The sequence below is a fragment of the Ceratosolen solmsi genome, unplaced genomic scaffold (genome assembly GCF_000503995.2).
Source record: "Ceratosolen solmsi marchali unplaced genomic scaffold, CerSol_1.0 scaffold6, whole genome shotgun sequence".
Taxonomy (NCBI): Eukaryota; Metazoa; Arthropoda; class Insecta; order Hymenoptera; family Agaonidae; genus Ceratosolen; species Ceratosolen solmsi.
This window is the reverse complement of record NW_011948414.1, coordinates 3211898-3228895: the sequence shown is the minus strand read 5'-3', so window position 1 is coordinate 3228895 and position 16998 is coordinate 3211898. Positions and strand designations below refer to the sequence as shown.

The following is a 16998-nucleotide window of genomic DNA, read 5'->3' as shown; positions in this document are numbered from 1 at the left end:
TGCCGAGGTGAAGTCCCCGAAATCCGAGACGTTCTGGCCACTGGGTAGAGGCGCATAATTTTCCGCCCGGGGATTGAAGTCATCGTCCTCGTTGTTATCCGCGGGCCATTTGCTCGAGACTTTTAGAGATAATAAGCAAGGCTTCGTTAGCATCGGATGAAAACCACGTCAACCAATAACAACCATAATAATATTAAAAAAAAAAAAAAAAAAAAAAACACACACACACACTTTGAAAACATTTCATTTCCATATTTAATCGTGCATTTGTTGGAGCTGTTGGAGCGAAGAGTGAAAATGTAAAAGAGAGGAGTTAGGGTAACGAAATGCTTTTAAAGTACGTAAAGAATAAATAAAAGAAGAAAGAAAGAAGAAGAGAAATCGGTCTGCCGATAAGCCCCGAGATAGGCGTAATTAACACGACACGAAGTTTTCACAATTTTGCTCGCTCAACGTCTACGAATTATCCCCCTCTAACCTGTGATATTATTGTCGTTTTGCGTGTCGAAAATATCATTGAATATATCGTTCTTATTTCTGCTCGTCGGCTGCAGCTGACTCGGCGACGAGCTCACTTGGTCCTTGCCATAGTTGGCCGCGGCCCCGAGATCGACTTTTTTGATGATTCTCGGCACTCTCGTGGGCGAGGAATTATTCGTTGAAGCGACGGACGTCGTGGGTTTGCTGACCCTCTCGATGCTGTCCATCGCGTCTCTGTATTCGCGTCTCTCGCCTACTCCACTACCGGAATTTTTCTTCGAGCTCGTGTGCGCCTCATTGTCCGAGTCTTCCCGATCGCCGTCGTCGCTGAAAGTCCATATTTCAAGTCGATTATTTATTCAATTATTTATTCGATTATTTTTAATCGAACGCTAGGTAATACGATACCTCATACATTATGAATCTTACGTTTTGAATACATTTTGAATCATTTTGAATATGAGGAGACTTTGAGGTATTTCACTTCTCATGGAATGTTTCGATATGGTTATGCTATTTAGAGAACAATTAATAAATTATAAAAGTTTCCATCGTTCATCGATTATATATATATATATATATATATATATATATATATATATATATATATATATGTCAAGTCCATTAAATTTAATTCTTATTCATCTGTTATTTTCTATATTTATCCAAAAAAAAAACTTTATTTCTTTCTGAAAAATCGACAACAGTTTAATAAAAATTTTTATTCTTCCTATAGTAAAATATAGTCGTTAAATCCATTGATTCAATTGGTTTTTACTTTATGTATTTCCGATAAAAAGTTCATCGTTATATCCTCTTAATCGGTCTAATTTCGATAGGTCAATTTCTATAATGAATAATCTTTTTAAATATAATTTCATAATATTAGCAAATAGCCCAAGACCAGTGATGAAAATACTTTCACAATTAATAAAAATTATTATAGCATCATTTCTCTTACGGAGTTTTAGCTTGAATAAGTTGTAGCTTCGTTAAAAAATATTAACCAAATAATGCATTTTAAGTATATTTATAGTTTATTATAGAGTTTGAGAATTTCAACCACTAATAAAAAAATCACAAACTTTTTAATTAAATTTACTTATTGAAGTGTTTATTATTATATCGTTTATCGTCGTCGTCGTCGTCGTCGTCGTCGTCGTCGTCGTCGTCGTCGTCGTCGTCTTTGTGCGCGCGATTGATTAATTAATTAACCATTTAAAGTAGTTAAAATTTTCAAGACGCGAAATCAAAATAATTTAATTAGATTGGACGTAAGTTTAGAATTTTTATTTACATTCAATGACTCTTTCAATTTCAACAGTGGCAAACATTTACTACATTAGTCAACAAAATTCAACATAATTTTAAAATCACAGGTAGCGCGTAAATTTTATTAGGGTATTGATTTTAATAAAAGATTTAAAAGAAAAAAAAAGCATATCTTTGTTATTTACGGTACAATGTAATTTTAAATGATCGATATCGTATGCTTTCAAGAAACAAATGTATGCTGAACGTAGAACGAATTACTTGGTCGTTGGGTATTATATTATACCATTCATTATTCATGCAATACCTGATGCGCGTATGCTCGAAAAATATAAATTAATGTTTCAAACTGTTTAACGAGTGAATTTAATTAAGGTTCAAAGGTTTCGGTAAACAAGATAAAGAGAATAAATTAATTTATCTTATCTGATAAACGTAGATAAAAATTATTTGTAATCAGTAATGACTTACGTACTGAGAGGATGGGTAAGGCAGTGCCAATATACTTATTAAATTTAAAACTATCAAAGCTATTTATAATTTTCATATTTACATACTGAGACTCAAAGACTAGAAATGCGAATTCATGAATACCGATTGAAAGTATGGAATTTCATTATTAAAAATAAATTATAACCAATGAAATTAATTTATCGATAGACGTGATCGATTTTTCGATAGACTTAATCTTGATAGAGATATTTCTAAATAATAACCATGACGTATTATTTTATTTAAATGACTCAAAAAAAAAAATAACGAAAATTAATAATTTCAAGAATAATAATTTAAAAAATACATAAATGTGAATTAATATGTAAATTGGTATTTATTAAATAACAGAAAAATTGTTTAATTTTCCATATGTTGCAACGTGTAATACATCAAATAATTACTTTGAATATATGAGGATGTTTGTTTAAATTTATCATTGAAAATTAATAATTGACGATTTAACAAAATCTATTTTAGCCATATAATTCAGAATAATTTTGAGTTATAAGAAAGCACGACGGCCAAATCACGATTAAAATTTTCTCGAATATAAAATAGTTGAGGAGGTAGCCGTAGCTCAAGTATACAATGGTGTTTTATATAACAATTAATAGATCTTGGGAAATAAAAGTATAACGTAAGATTTACTGAGGTGCGACGGTAAGTCCATTGCACCAGCCAGTTTCTTTTTTTTTTGTTTTTTAATTTTGTTGTTATATCTTATTATAAAATAGAGAATCGGGGTGATTTTACTTTTTTAAATCTTTTTATTATTATTATTATTATTATTATTATTATTATTATTATTTTATTATTTACTTTTGTTTTTAATTGCACTGGTCGAATGTATGAAATATTAATGCACTTCATATTGCAATAGAAATTTGTTCAATACATGGAATTTTTGGAAATTTATTGATAGATTATCGTAATGTTCGTTAATCGAAATGGCAAAGAATATATTTAACGTCACATTGAATTAAATGCAAGTCTGAAATTGTGTTGCAAGATAATAATTATGTCGAGCATTTGGCAAATGTATTTCAAATGCAGCCACGCGAGTAAATACCGGTATTCACCAGTTCGTCTCACCTATTGTTTTCATCCTCGAATCCCTTGGGTCTATTTTCCCTGTCCCAATCGTTGTAGCCGTCGCCGCTCGTACCCGTACTCGATTTATTACTAGACCACTTTGGATTGTCCATCCACCTGTCGCCTCCTCCGCTACCCACACACATCGCCATAGCTTTGCTCGACATCCCGATGTACTTGTCCTTGTTCTTCTTGGCCTTTTTCCGCTCCTCCCGCAGCTTGTCGTCGTCCTGGATGAAGTCGATCAACTCGCGCACTTTATGCCTGATATTGATGCCCTGGTCCTTACCGAACTCGTCGACGAACGTGTAATTCTCCAAGGAACGAAGATCGTAGATGTGCTCCCGCGACGAGGTCACCACGCGTTCCGAACCATTGCGCACCAGGTAATTGAGCAAGAGTAGCGACTGAAATACATTGGTTTTCGAGATGTTGAGCTTGTATGAAACTATGCCTACATCGCATCTTTTTTATTCATTCATTTTTCTTTTCTCATCTTTCCTTCTCTCATTCACGCACATCATCGAATCGGACGAGTAGTATGCTCCCCACACAATTACGATTATTTATCGCTGCATAAATTACTAGTCGATATTTTGCCACTGATAATTAATTTTAACACTGATAATATATTATTTAAAATGTTTTACATAAACTTTGGTTATAATACTCTAGAAGAAAAAAACCCTGAGAATTTAAACAATATAGATACAATATATACACTAAATGTATTTAATATATTTAGTATTTTTTGTTTGTCGTTATGCTAAAAATATTCGATCTGCCTTTTTCGGCACGGCTACTCGCTATCCTCATCCTTTTACTAATGATCAATTTGCAAAATAATAATATCGAGAGAAATCGAATAATTTATTCATTTATACTGTATGAAACCTGATTGCCAAGTGTGCTTTAATCTCTCCATATTTTTATGATTTTGACACTTGTTATTTTGCATCTAATTTAGAAAAAAAGTATTTTCTATATGTGTCATCTACATCAAGGGTATATGGAATTAATCGTATTTACAAAATCTTTATGCACTCGCAAATAAAACTGTCGAAATTAACTTTAATCGCCTTCGGCATATTAAATCGATTTTTTTTTTAATCTATAAAATTTAAATATTTAAATAATCTAAAAAATTTTCTAATATATAAAATGTGATTTTGTTATCTATGGTTTCTTGTAACTTTGCACTTATGCCATTCATAGTTATGTTTTCAAATTATTTCAGATTATTTATGTAATTTATAGCAATTAAAAATTATCAATATTATAATTTGCAAATATATATATATATATATATATATATATATATATATATATATATATATATATATGCCCCGTTATCGAAATTGCACAGTACATTTTTCTTATCTTTAAAAAAAATTTGTTATTTCTAAACGACAATTACTAACCAAATCTTATTTAAACTGTATCAATAAAAATTACAAAAAATATCTATAAATGTATGATGATGGGGGGGGGGGGGGAGTCATACTTTGTATGTACGGCGCCAATTGCGTTTATTTTCCTGTAGCAATCTCTTCCAAAGCATCGACATCACTTCCGGGAACTGCTCATACGTGAAGGTCGCCTGTGTGAGCTCTTGCATCATGGCGCCTAACAAAAGATAAAGGTATTCTTCTTGAATTCATCTTCCAGATTTCCACTTTAATAATAATCGAATCAGCTTAATAAAATAGCTGACGATTCTTTCTTACCTGTCGGACCCCATGCATCGTCATTCGTGGCTTCGCGCACCTTCGCTTCCGTCTCTGTGTAATTCATAACGACATTGGTCCTAAAATTCAAAACGAAACATTTACGTAAAATTTGTTCAAGTACATAAAAAAATTCTTACTTATTTATACTATTAGAGTATTATTGGTTAATATGAGCAAACCGTTTTATAATCATTAAATACTATTAAGGATTACTTATTCTCTCTCTCTCTCTCTCTCACTCTTAATATATATATATATATATATACGTAGAGCATGAATTTAATAAATTTTTTAAGAAATATAATCATTTTCTTTGATTTTTTGCTACCTATAAAATGTTACATATGAACTTTTACGTGCGCACATGCGGAGAAAGTAAGAAATATACACACGTATCATAAAATTTGCTATTTAGAGTTACGTATATTTATATTAGAATTTAAAATCATATATTTCAAAGAAATAAATGATACAAAAAGATTAATTGTGTCTATAGAGTTATCGTTTCGAAAGTCGTTGTGTGATAAGCATTGCCGATCAGAGTAGTCACCTGCAATTAAAAATCCGAATAAACATTATGATTTATTAAATTGGTATTTTAATTTATTTATAATTTCCATTAATTGTGAATGATTTTTTGTTTTGTTATATATGTATGAATTTTATCAAACTAATTTTGTTCAATATACAAGTAGATAACTATTTATTACAAATAATAAAAATATCACGTTGAATAATATGTTACATATTTCGCATTTAATTCATTTTTGAAACAATGTATATTGATTTCGTATATTCAATCAGTTTAAATATTCTTCATTTCAAGCGTCTTAACATTTTTATCAACTATGAGTATATACAATGTAAAATAATACTAAAATACGTCACACGATGTATATTTCTAAATCTTAAGAACTCAATATTTTTTTCTTAATTATGTGAAATTTAAAAATCGGAATTATTAACAAAAAAAAAAAAAAAAAAAAAAAAAAAAAAAAAAATGAAATTGAATGTATAATATAAAATTTTCAAGCAAAATGTTCAGAATAAGGGTAACGGTAACATATGGTACTAACGCATATATAATTGGTTTCAAGTAATGACCTTATAAGTTTTTAATGACTTTCGAAGTTATAGATTCATTTAATTCGAATGGAAGTTAAATTAAAGTATTCAAATGAAAGTTTGAATATTTTAGAAAAATTAATTTCATTAGGAATGATTAATGAATAGTAAGTGAGTACATCCATAATGCTATTGTGTATGCCGTGATATTTATTACTTCATTTGTGTATTTAAATTTAAAACACTTAGAATCTAGATGAAAAGTTAGATTGCGAATTAGAATTTCACGTAAAATATATATAAAATAAATAATTATCATTAATATTTATCACACTTAGCAATTTTTAATTTATTTTCTACCTCCAATATTGCAGAAAAATGCTTCGTAAAAAAATGATAAATTTTATAATATGACTCAAAGCTTACGTTATTTATTATTTATGGGTTTTAAATTAGACTCAACTTTAATTTTTTTCTTCCAAGGAATGAACTCACGACTGTAGATCTAATTGGCCCAAAAAATAAACGGTAATAAAAAATACTTCACTATGTAACATTAAAATGATGTATTTTAAAGAGTTATTAAATTATTAACGGATATATTTGAAAATAAAATGCAAACTTTTATTTATATCCTGATTAGGAAATTCAATTTAGGAAAATACATTGCCGAAATCTTACAGCATTAACTCATTTTTATAAAATTATACTTGAAACATAAATTTTTTCTCTATTTTTTCTTCTATATTATATAGTATTTGTATACATTGTTAAAAATGTATAATATACCAATAATTATTATGATTATCTTGGGCTTTTTAATTTTTAGCGCTTGAGAATGTAGTAATTAATGACACACGTGAACACTCAATCATTTTTCCGATTTTATTTGCGTTCGTTCTTCCGATGCTACCCGAATCGAAAGAGAATCGAAGTTTTTCAAATATCGTCGTATGTAAATACTTATATGTATTTTTTCACACTTAAAACTCATTTATCGTTATGTAATCATGTATATATTGACATAAGCACGTATTAAATAATGCATTTTTTAACACTAGTTTTTTAACTTAATGTATATATAACTTTTTATATAAATATAGTTTTATTTAATTCTCAGAACAAAAGAGAAATAATGCAACAACTCGCATCCCAAATATGCTACGAAATTAAAATAATTAATATTTAATTATAAACATAAATGTAGCAATTCAACTATTATATGAAAGTAATTATAATATCTTACAAACCGTATAAGAGTATTTGTGGAGAAATTTAGAAATGCCATTATTAATATGAATTCAGCGTATCATGAACAATACATAATACAGAAAGGAGGTACATCTGTTTCTATATAAATACATGACAGTATCAATACGAAAGGTCAGTTTCCTATTAAAACTGTAAACTGGTTTTCTGTTTGTAGTTTATTTCACCAATACAACCTATCACACCTGTATCACACTCAATTGATATTCAATTGAAATATTATATATTTGACCATGACCCGAACAGAGTGAAAATAAATCAAAGAATATGTAATCAATCTGATAATTCATGAATTAGGTTCAATTATTTTCTAACAAGCATTAATCAAATTAATCCAACCGGTATAATAACTCTTCTTATAAAATTCAAATTTAAAAGCTTTTATGTGTCGTAAAGTTTAATCTATTGAGATACAACAAAATATAAAGAATAAAAATATTTATAACTCTAACTTTATGTATTGGATATTATAATTTAAACTAATTACAATGAAATTAATAACAATATATGTTACATTAAATATTAAATATTACTATTGATTTGAATTTACATTACATTACATACATTGCGCAGACGTCCATATTGTAAATATATTAGATATATTTTATAATTAATAACAATAAATTATACAAGCTATAAGTAAATAATAAGAATGTCAAATAATTATTAAGATTGAAAATTGTTGAATCCATGAAATAAAAATAAGGAATTCTACAATATGTGTGTAATAATTAATTAACATCTGTAAGCATAATTTATAACGAGATGTAACATAATTGTGACATAAGAATTGAAAATTTACTTTAATGATTACAGATATAGATATTGGAGCCACAACAGAGATCCTTGAAAACATAAAATGAAAAAAGAAGAAGAAAAAAATGAGTCATTGGCTTTAAAAAAGAAAAGTCCAACCGATAAAAGCCTATTCGCTGGCTATCAAAGATTCAAAGAAAAGTAGAACATTGTAAAATACAGGCATATAGATAGCTACTGTAAAGCCTCGCAAATAAAAATAAAGAAAGATTTCAGAATACTTAATTAAACTATCGTCTCTAGATTACCTATTCATCATAAATACGACTCTCTCGAGTGTATTACATCACAATTTTACATAACAAATCCAAACATACACGAGTACTCTGCAAATTTATATTTATATTTCGTTAATTTTTACACGGGCATAAGGATAAACGTATCGTAAAGTGCAGAAACAATGCGTAAACGAGGCAACCTCGATAACGTATGTGCACGGCTGCATGTATGTACACGGAAATTGAGGTTAGATTTTTTTCTTCTTTTTTTTTCCTTCCAACCCCCCCCCCCTCATGCCGCCGCCAAAGAGCTATCTAATCCGTGGACTTTAAAGTGACGAGAAATATAATGAAAAATAGTCCACTCACGCCCTATCCACGAGCTCGCGCACTTTCCACATGTTCATCATCCTGGCAACGAGGCCGATCTCGGCTATCGTACGAAGAAACGCGTGTACGTGGGCGCAATGCCGAAATTTCCTCAGCCACTGTTGCGCACTGGGCTGCACTTGACCGCTTCACAACACCAGATGTTCTGGCGTAGCACATCTACACGGATATGGCGAAGTTGTTGGTGACAACGACGACAACGTCGAGAAAGAGGATTCGAAGTGCGCTGCCAGGGACGTCATCAGTTCACACACTCGGTGGCCATATTACTACACCTCAACATTTCAAGTCACCTCTCACTTTTTATGCCTCTCTCTCTCTCTCTCTCTCCCTCCCTCCCTCTTTATCCCTCTCGCTCGCTCTATCACTCGTTTCCTCGCTTGTACAGTTAATTACACCATTGCCAGTTGCCGCCTATATGAAATTGCATATGGAATAGTCGTATGAGATTTTAGGTTAAGACGAAACATGCTACTTGGTATCGCCCTCTCCCTTATGCTTTCCCCAAAGACAAATTGGCCATTTGCAATTATACAAAAGCCTATGAGTATCTCATTAACTTTTGAAAAGCAGAATGTCCAAGCAGACCGCAGAGGTAAAGAGGGATTTGAGTTTATCGATTTTCCGCACGGAGGGCAGGAGTTCGTGATTCGTGAGTGACGGGAAGTCACGTTGTCAGTGAATGGCGCTGATTTTCCGGACACGACAGCAGCATGCAGTACGCACAGATGCCAAATACTACTGGACGAATAAGTATGTAACGACACTGCTTATCGGCATTTATCTATCTATGTGTATCTCCCTCCGTTGTCACTCCATCGCCGCCCCCCTTGACACACGCGCGCGCGCGCATGTATATACATATATATATATATATATATATATATATATATATGCGCACGTATTACACTATCTCTCGTGTGGGTGCCTAAAGCAAGATAAAGCGCATGTGTTTGCGTTCGGGCGCGAGAGGCCGACAGATATTTCTCTCATTATCGCCGATGCATTTTATCGAATTGAAAGACGGAAAAAGAAATCGTGTTTTATCAAGTCCCCCCCCCCCTCCTCCTCCTCCCTCTCTTTTTGTCACCACTCCGTGCATCAATCCACATATCAACGAATCTATAATATACTTAAGTCTCGGTAAGATTAATACAAGTGCATTGGCATTTTTTTTTGTATTTATCATTAATTTTGAGTTTTTTCATGTTTGAATATTTGGAATATATTCGAGTAATTTTTTTTCATGTTTTAATTATTATTCGTCAGCGTGTCGGTGCAAATGTAAAAAAACCGTACGTCAAAGTTGGCAAATATTATTGACAAAATTAAAAATTAACAACAAACGACAAAATTTTTATTTTAAATTAAATAATTTTATAATCCGTTTAATTTTTTACAATTTTGTATATTTTATAATTACAATCTTAGATAAACAAATGCAATTGCAATTACAAATCATTATCAATCCAAGTGTCACTTGAGTTTTTTTTTCTTTTGTATAATGCCTTCACGATGTAGTAATTAATAATTATAATTATAATGCCTTCATCTTAACGATTATAGTAACTTTATCCATTAAAATCTATTTAATAATTTTACTATTTAAACATACTTTTTCTAGATACGCTCGTAGATGATACTTGCAATTTATCATAGCAGACAATTATGATTGTTACAGAGACATCTTGATACTTCCGGTAGCAAGTAAACGTAAGTTGAATAGACGAATTAATAGTTAGAAACGCCGACTAATTCAACAGATTTCTCGCCAAAATCTAATAAGATTTATTTGGCAAATGTGGAAAGTTAATGTACTTGGGTGAGGGCGTTTTTCATACTGATAAAATTCAGGAATAATATTATACGATATTAATATTATGTAGCATGAATAACGCACCGTTAACTTAAAAGATATTCTATAAATAGTTATTTAAATTTGTCACGCAATGACACTTTTTCGTTAATACGTGTTAAATAAAATCTATAAAATAAAAGAATTTTGTATAGGGAATTTGTGATTGTGACTTTACAGAGGTTCAAAATGGTATTTAAGGTTTTGAGAAACTGGAAGCATTTTCATACGTATATAATTAGCGAAAAGAAGAGATCGAGTATTTACAAATTAAAGTATATTGGCGTTGGAGCATTGGTAGCCACTGGCGTTACAGTTTATAATACATGCGATTTTAATGTTTATGCTGCTAAGTCAGATATAAATGCCCAAGAATTTCTGGCAGAACCAATAACGAGTTTGGAGCATTTAACAAAACATCAAAATGACATGAAATCAAAGATGGAACTTATGATAATGAAAATTCAGGCAGAATTTGTTAAATCGCTCGAATCTTTCGAAGACGATAATTTGAAATTTAAAGTCGATCGATGGTTGAGGAAGGAGGGCGGTGGAGGTATAACTTGTATTTTACAAGACGGAACAGTTTTTGAAAAAGCTGGTGTAAATACCTCCGTGGTTACTGGCACGCTACCTCAGAGCGCTGTACAACAGATGAGAGCTAGAGGTAAACATATGGATGACGGGCCTTTACCTTTCTTTGCGGCTGGCATTAGCGCAGTTATTCACCCTAGGAATCCAATGGTATCAATTTTATTTCTCAATAAAATACTAATTGTAGCTAATAAAGTTTTTAAGAATCATATTATTAACTTATATAAAAGCATAATCTGTCATGATAGAGGCGCACTAATTTAACATTAATAATAATGTATTAATTATTAAATCATCCAGATTCCAACAATCCACTTTAATTATCGATACTTTGAAGTGGTAAATAATAATTCGATACAATGGTGGTTCGGTGGTGGCACCGATCTAACTCCGTATTATTTGAATGAAGAGGATGCAAAACACTTTCATCGTACTTTACAAGAGACTTGTAATAACTACGATCCAACTTATTACGCTAAGTTTAAAAAGTGGTGCGACGATTACTTTAATATACCTCATAGAGGCGAAAGACGAGGTATCGGTGGTATATTTTTTGATGATTTGGATACACCCGACCAGCAAGAAGCTTATAATTTTGTGGAGTCCTGCGCCAAATCTGTGATACCTTCTTATATACCACTGGTTGAAAAACACAAAAATGATGGTTATGGCTATGCCGAACGTCAGTGGCAATTGTTGAGGAGGGGCAGATACGTTGAATTTAATTTAATTTACGATAGGGGAACAAAATTTGGCCTTTACACGCCTGGTGCTAGATACGAGAGTATTCTCATGTCTCTACCTTTAACAGCTAGATGGGAATATATGCACCAACCAGATGAAGATTCGAAGGAAGGTAGATTAATCGAAGTTCTAAGGAATCCTAAAAATTGGCTTGAAATTAAATCGTAAATTTGTGATATTATATAAAGTTAAAAACTGAAATAATAGTTTTATATTACTTAACATTTATTATACTTAATGGAAATGAGGCAATATACTTTAGGTAATAGAGTAATCTATTTTAGTAGTAAATGTGAAAATTGTAAGTACAATTGAAATGAATTATTTTTATAACATTTACTCATCAAATGAGCATGCACGTGTGATAAGGAGGGACAGAGGAATGTTACTTTAAAAAATGTATGTTTATGATAATAAAATTTTTAATTTGACTATAATTTTATACTTTTATTATGAAATAGCATTGCATCTAGCACATAGCATAAAATATCAAATTACAATTTGCAACAATTTGCGATAAAATTAAGAAGTGCACGAGCATTAAATTCTAAACAGGAACCAATTGTATAACCAAAAAATAACACTTTTAAACTCTATTATATAATAGTTCAGTACAAAAGTTTTTTTTTTTTTTAAATTTAATGCTGTATCTTTATAAATAAATGCAATACTGAACAATAGACAATCATCTATCTAGGTAAATTGTAAGCAACGATTGTTTTCATTATCTTTTTAAGAAGAATTAACAATGTTTCTTTTGCTGCCCAAAAATTAATCTTGGCAATTATCATAAATATTTACATATATACAAATTATTACAAGCACCAACGTAATTTCCATTTTCAATTAAAATACGTGGGTACACACATTTCACGCAATATGCTGTATGTTTTTTCATTAAGTTTCGAGTTAAATTTGAATAAATTTTTTTTTCACTTTATATTTTTCTTTAAAATATCTTAATACAAATTTTAAGTTTATTATCCTAAGAAAATTAATTACACATAAATGTATGTATGTATGTGTGTGTGTGTGTGTGCGTGCGTGTGTGTGTGTATGCGCGCGTGTATCTATGTATATACTTATGCGTGCGTGCGTGCGTGCGTGCGTGCGTGCGCGCGTGTGTGTAATTATACATGAGAAAGAGAAGTATTTTGTTAGTGGCTTACTAAATTAAAGTTCCACATATACATTGTATAAAGGGTAAAATCTACTCTGGAAATATTCTTGTGAAACAAAATTGTATGTATGTGTATATATATATACATATATAACTTTTCTCAGGATATTCTAAGCGAAATCAATAATAGTTGTATATTCAAATTGCTAAGGCCCCTTTTTTTTCTTTTCATTTATTCTCATTTTTGAGTCACTTCGATACGAATAGAATAATTTTCGTCTTATTACTCTCTTAAAATGCATACAGCGCACTTTCTTTGTTCATAGGTGAAGGAAATTCATACACGCATTTTCCATTTTAAATGAAAAATTTAAAATTTTCTATCGCTTTTTGAAATAAATAGCGCTTACAGGTATTACATATTTATGCCGCTCAAAGTTTATAGCGTTAATTATATAATCGTTTCTTTAACGCGCGCTCGTATATAAAAAAAAAGTACATTGAGTTTTATGGATTCTCTGATTGTTCATATGATAACTTAGTCCATTTTTCTCTCAAATGTTCTTGCATTTAATAATCATTAATATGAGTCCTTACTAACTATTCAAGTAAGGTTCAGCTGATACCGATGTATAGAAAAGCAGATATGCGCTATTACTTTGACTTTTAACTTGATTCTGATGAACTTCAGTTACTGTATGGTCGTCGTATTTATACCACCTGCAACGAATTAATTATTGTAGTAATCGTCAATGTTATTGATTTCAAAGTTGCAACAAAAAATGCATAATACATTTAAAAATATAAGGTACCAAAAGTTTTGTAGAAAAATAATTGAAAAATATGTATTAGTGTATTAGAATTTTAATCTGTGATAAGATTGATTGTAATGCAAAGTATTACACATTCGATTAAAAAAAAAAAAAAAAAAAAGTCTAAAGACGAATGAAACTAAAGAATAAATTCAAATGTGCGCGTGTTTGTACGTTTATAAATTTAAAAATCATTAATTTTAGTATTATTATACTTAATTGTTAATATATACAAGATTTTGAAATCAAATGTTATAATGCAGCATATTTTTAATACAAGAAAAACTTGTAATTAATGGTACACAGATATGTACATTGTAAATTCTCTTATTACGCAAGAACTCACTTATTTTGGGTATTATTTTTGCAATAAGCTGTGTAGTGTCCACCATCCATAGTTCCATAATGATTTGACATGGCGTAGAGATTATAGTTGGAGGCTTGAGAATTGTTAAGATGGTTATCGTCTTGTGAAAAATACGTTCTCAGAGTGAAATTGCAAAGTGGAAATTCAACGGCCGTGTTTTTCTTCTCGAGCCATCCTCCTGTATCCCCGAAACGATTCAAATGAATAACAATGATGTGTGGTAGCTTTGCTATTTCGAATTTTTTCATCCCTTCCCGCGGTACTTTGCAATTTGGGCATTTCCAACCCGAGACCTTCTGACTGCTCACGAATTTTCTTACACAATCCTGAAAATTACATATTCTTATTATTTTTATCGACGCACTTGGTGATTTCTTTCGTTTTGGTTAATTTGATAAAAAAAAAAAAAGAAAGAAAGAAAGAAATTGTGAGTAAAAAATGTTTAATATCCATATATTTAGTCTTTCTTTAGATTTTTCTTTAATTCACACAGAACTTAATGAGTGAAACTATCAAATTGTAAATAATCATTAATGGTAATCGTTATATATTGAAATTTCAAACTACAAAAGGAATTTAACTGAATTAATGTTTAATGGATGCTACAAAAGCACGTAAAATCTTCCCGCATTTAAAGTTTACCGTGACTTTTGAACTTTTTGGAAGTAAACAACTTACATCTAAAGAACATTTACTTGAGCCTGGCAAGGACATTGTCAGGCTATTAAAAGTTTCAAACGTTGTACTATTTTTGCTACAATGTACGCATTCAATGGTCGATCTTAATTGTCCGAAAAATAGCTCTGAAATTTTGGAACTTTGCCCATCCATGGATTTTTCCCATTCTTTTTCTGCAGTAGATAATGGTCGATCATAAGAAACCTTACTTTTCTAAAAAATAAAAAAACTATTATCATTATTACATATGTCGTGATTAATTGATTACATTTTTATATATTATGTACAAACCTGTTTTAAGTCATTGTGCATCCAGTCTAGTAAAAACATTAAGAATTCATGAGAATCTTGTTGATCGAAGCTTTCAAATTGTAGCTTATATTGCCCGACTACAACCTAAAAACAATAAGTTAAACATTGCCAGTACTTAAATATATTTCGAACATACAAATGTATTCAAAAATAACAGACCGCTCATATCATCATCGTAATGTAATTAATCTTTCAATTAATTAAAAAAAAAAAAAAAAAATCATTAATATCGATATTTATTAAACGCGATATGTCTATCTCGCAACTATTAAATAATCATTGTACAGACCTTCAGATCACGTGGCGATATGCTTTTGAATTGCCCTCTCCATAATGCTTTTATAACCTGAGCAACTTCCTCGGCCACGTATCCTGTAACGCCTTTGTCGGTATTTTTGTTAAGATCGTTAATGTACGAATTGTTGATGAAATATTGTGCCAAATATGCCGTGTTACTGAGGCATTGGATAATACTATTCATGTAGCATGAATTGCCGAGATTTTTCAATCCTGTAATTCCTGGACACTGAAAAGGCAAATAATAATGTTCAGAAAACTTTTCTTTTGCATAAGCAAGTAAAAAATTTCATTTAATTTTGGACGCTATTATGAATTGATAATTTACAAACTTATAATATAAACTAACATTAACATTAACATAATTGAAAAATGATATTTGATTTAATAAATTCTTTGATGTTTCTACGCGCAATGCTAATTTAATATATTTGTATATTAGACGCACTTGTATATTAATTAATTTACATATACATTAAGTTTTCTATGATATGGCTCTTACTAATGACTGTTTATAAAAAAAAATAAACAAAAAAAAAACAAAAAAAAAGCAAAAAAAAAACATGTACGATAGCTAAAACATTATCATTGTCTTCTGCAAGTGTCTACAAAGTTTTTATAATCTTAGCTGATTGCATTACCGCAAACAAGATACAATACAAATTTAGTCGCAATAAAAACTTATACGACCAATTTCTCTAAGATGGAAGAAAGGCCGACACAAATTTTCATAAAACATAAGCCACTTAAGATACTTTCACTCCATAATCCACTGTATAATAATTTACCTACAAATATAATATAAATGAATCCAGTAAATAAATTGTACTTTCTTTCGCTACAAATTTTTCCTTGTATATCGACATAAGGTTAACCAACAGATTGCACAATATTTATAATAATTGATATCAGAAATCATCCCTTAAATATTAAATAAAGACTAAAGATCTTATGATTGAAGAATCTTATTACCGACGTTCTAATTTTTTTATCAATATTCACTACAAAAACTTCATTATATTTGTATATATTAATAAAAAAATTAAAATTATTATCCTTATGAAAATTATAAGCCAGTAATCTATTGATATTTTGGTGTAAGATAATGCTTGCTGGAAAATGAAGACATTTTATGATCAATTATGAATTACGTAATTACTATGTTCTTCATAAACTTACTTATTTTTAAAAATATTGTAAATATTTGGGCAATTTTCTAATTCCTCGATATTAAAAGAACTTTGATCATACTTCTATTATGATAAAAAAAATATTTAAATGAAACTTATTGCACTGTGTCTGTTTGAGAATAAGAGACTCCGTTTAGTAAGGCAATAAAATATCTGACAAGTAATGTCATGAAAATTGTATTTAAGACTTCAAAACATTCCT

General features: G+C 30.1%; 3 protein-coding genes across 6 annotated transcripts in view; 1 reads left to right on the top strand and 2 right to left on the bottom strand.

Annotated features, from left to right (window-relative positions):
• lqfR (clathrin interactor lqfR) overlaps nt 1-9155 on the bottom strand; it is a 13480-nt gene extending 4325 nt beyond the window's left edge. Inside the window, exons 1-7 of the mRNA XM_011507364.1 lie at nt 8807-9155; nt 5067-5146; nt 4844-4965; nt 3340-3746; nt 910-993; nt 479-807; nt 4-119 (exon numbers count right to left, since the gene is read on the bottom strand). Coding sequence (XP_011505666.1) covers nt 4-119; nt 479-807; nt 910-993; nt 3340-3746; nt 4844-4965; nt 5067-5146; nt 8807-8847 — 1179 coding nt within the window. The 5' untranslated portion in view covers nt 8848-9155. The remainder of the gene's footprint in view (nt 1-3; nt 120-478; nt 808-909; nt 994-3339; nt 3747-4843; nt 4966-5066; nt 5147-8806) is intronic.
• A 242-nt stretch (nt 9156-9397) lies between these two features.
• Nucleotides 9398-12457, top strand: Coprox (oxygen-dependent coproporphyrinogen-III oxidase). Of its 2 annotated transcripts, none has more exons than XM_011506654.1 (4): nt 9398-9580; nt 10452-10540; nt 10863-11426; nt 11577-12457. In XM_011506654.1, the coding sequence occupies exons 3-4, from the start codon at nt 10872-10874 to the stop codon at nt 12186-12188; spliced, it is 1167 nt and encodes a 388-aa protein (XP_011504956.1). In that variant the 5' UTR covers nt 9398-9580; nt 10452-10540; nt 10863-10871; the 3' UTR covers nt 12189-12457. The 2 variants fall into 2 exon arrangements, with proteins under 2 accessions (XP_011504956.1, XP_011504957.1); XM_011506655.1 differs by having other exon boundaries at nt 10452-10649.
• A 1172-nt stretch (nt 12458-13629) lies between these two features.
• LOC105367833 (Ubiquitin specific protease 8) overlaps nt 13630-16998 on the bottom strand; it is a 20061-nt gene continuing 16692 nt past the window's right edge. For all 3 annotated transcript variants that reach the window (XM_011506651.1, XM_011506652.1, XM_011506653.1), the window contains 5 exons: nt 15599-15835; nt 15289-15393; nt 14998-15210; nt 14299-14645; nt 13630-13860 (listed from right to left, as the gene is read on the bottom strand). In XM_011506651.1, the coding sequence (XP_011504953.1) occupies nt 13737-13860; nt 14299-14645; nt 14998-15210; nt 15289-15393; nt 15599-15835 (1026 nt within the window). In that variant the 3' untranslated portion in view covers nt 13630-13736. The remainder of the gene's footprint in view (nt 13861-14298; nt 14646-14997; nt 15211-15288; nt 15394-15598; nt 15836-16998) is intronic.

Bases quoted from the DNA above. Each gene is read 5' to 3' on its own strand.
- Coprox (XM_011506654.1), top strand. From the start codon at position 10,872: ATGGTATTTAAGGTTTTGAGAAACTGGAAGCATTTTCATACGTATATA. The intron at 11,427-11,576 runs GTATCAATTTTA...TAAATCATCCAG, and splicing joins TTCACCCTAGGAATCCAATG to ATTCCAACAATCCACTTTAA.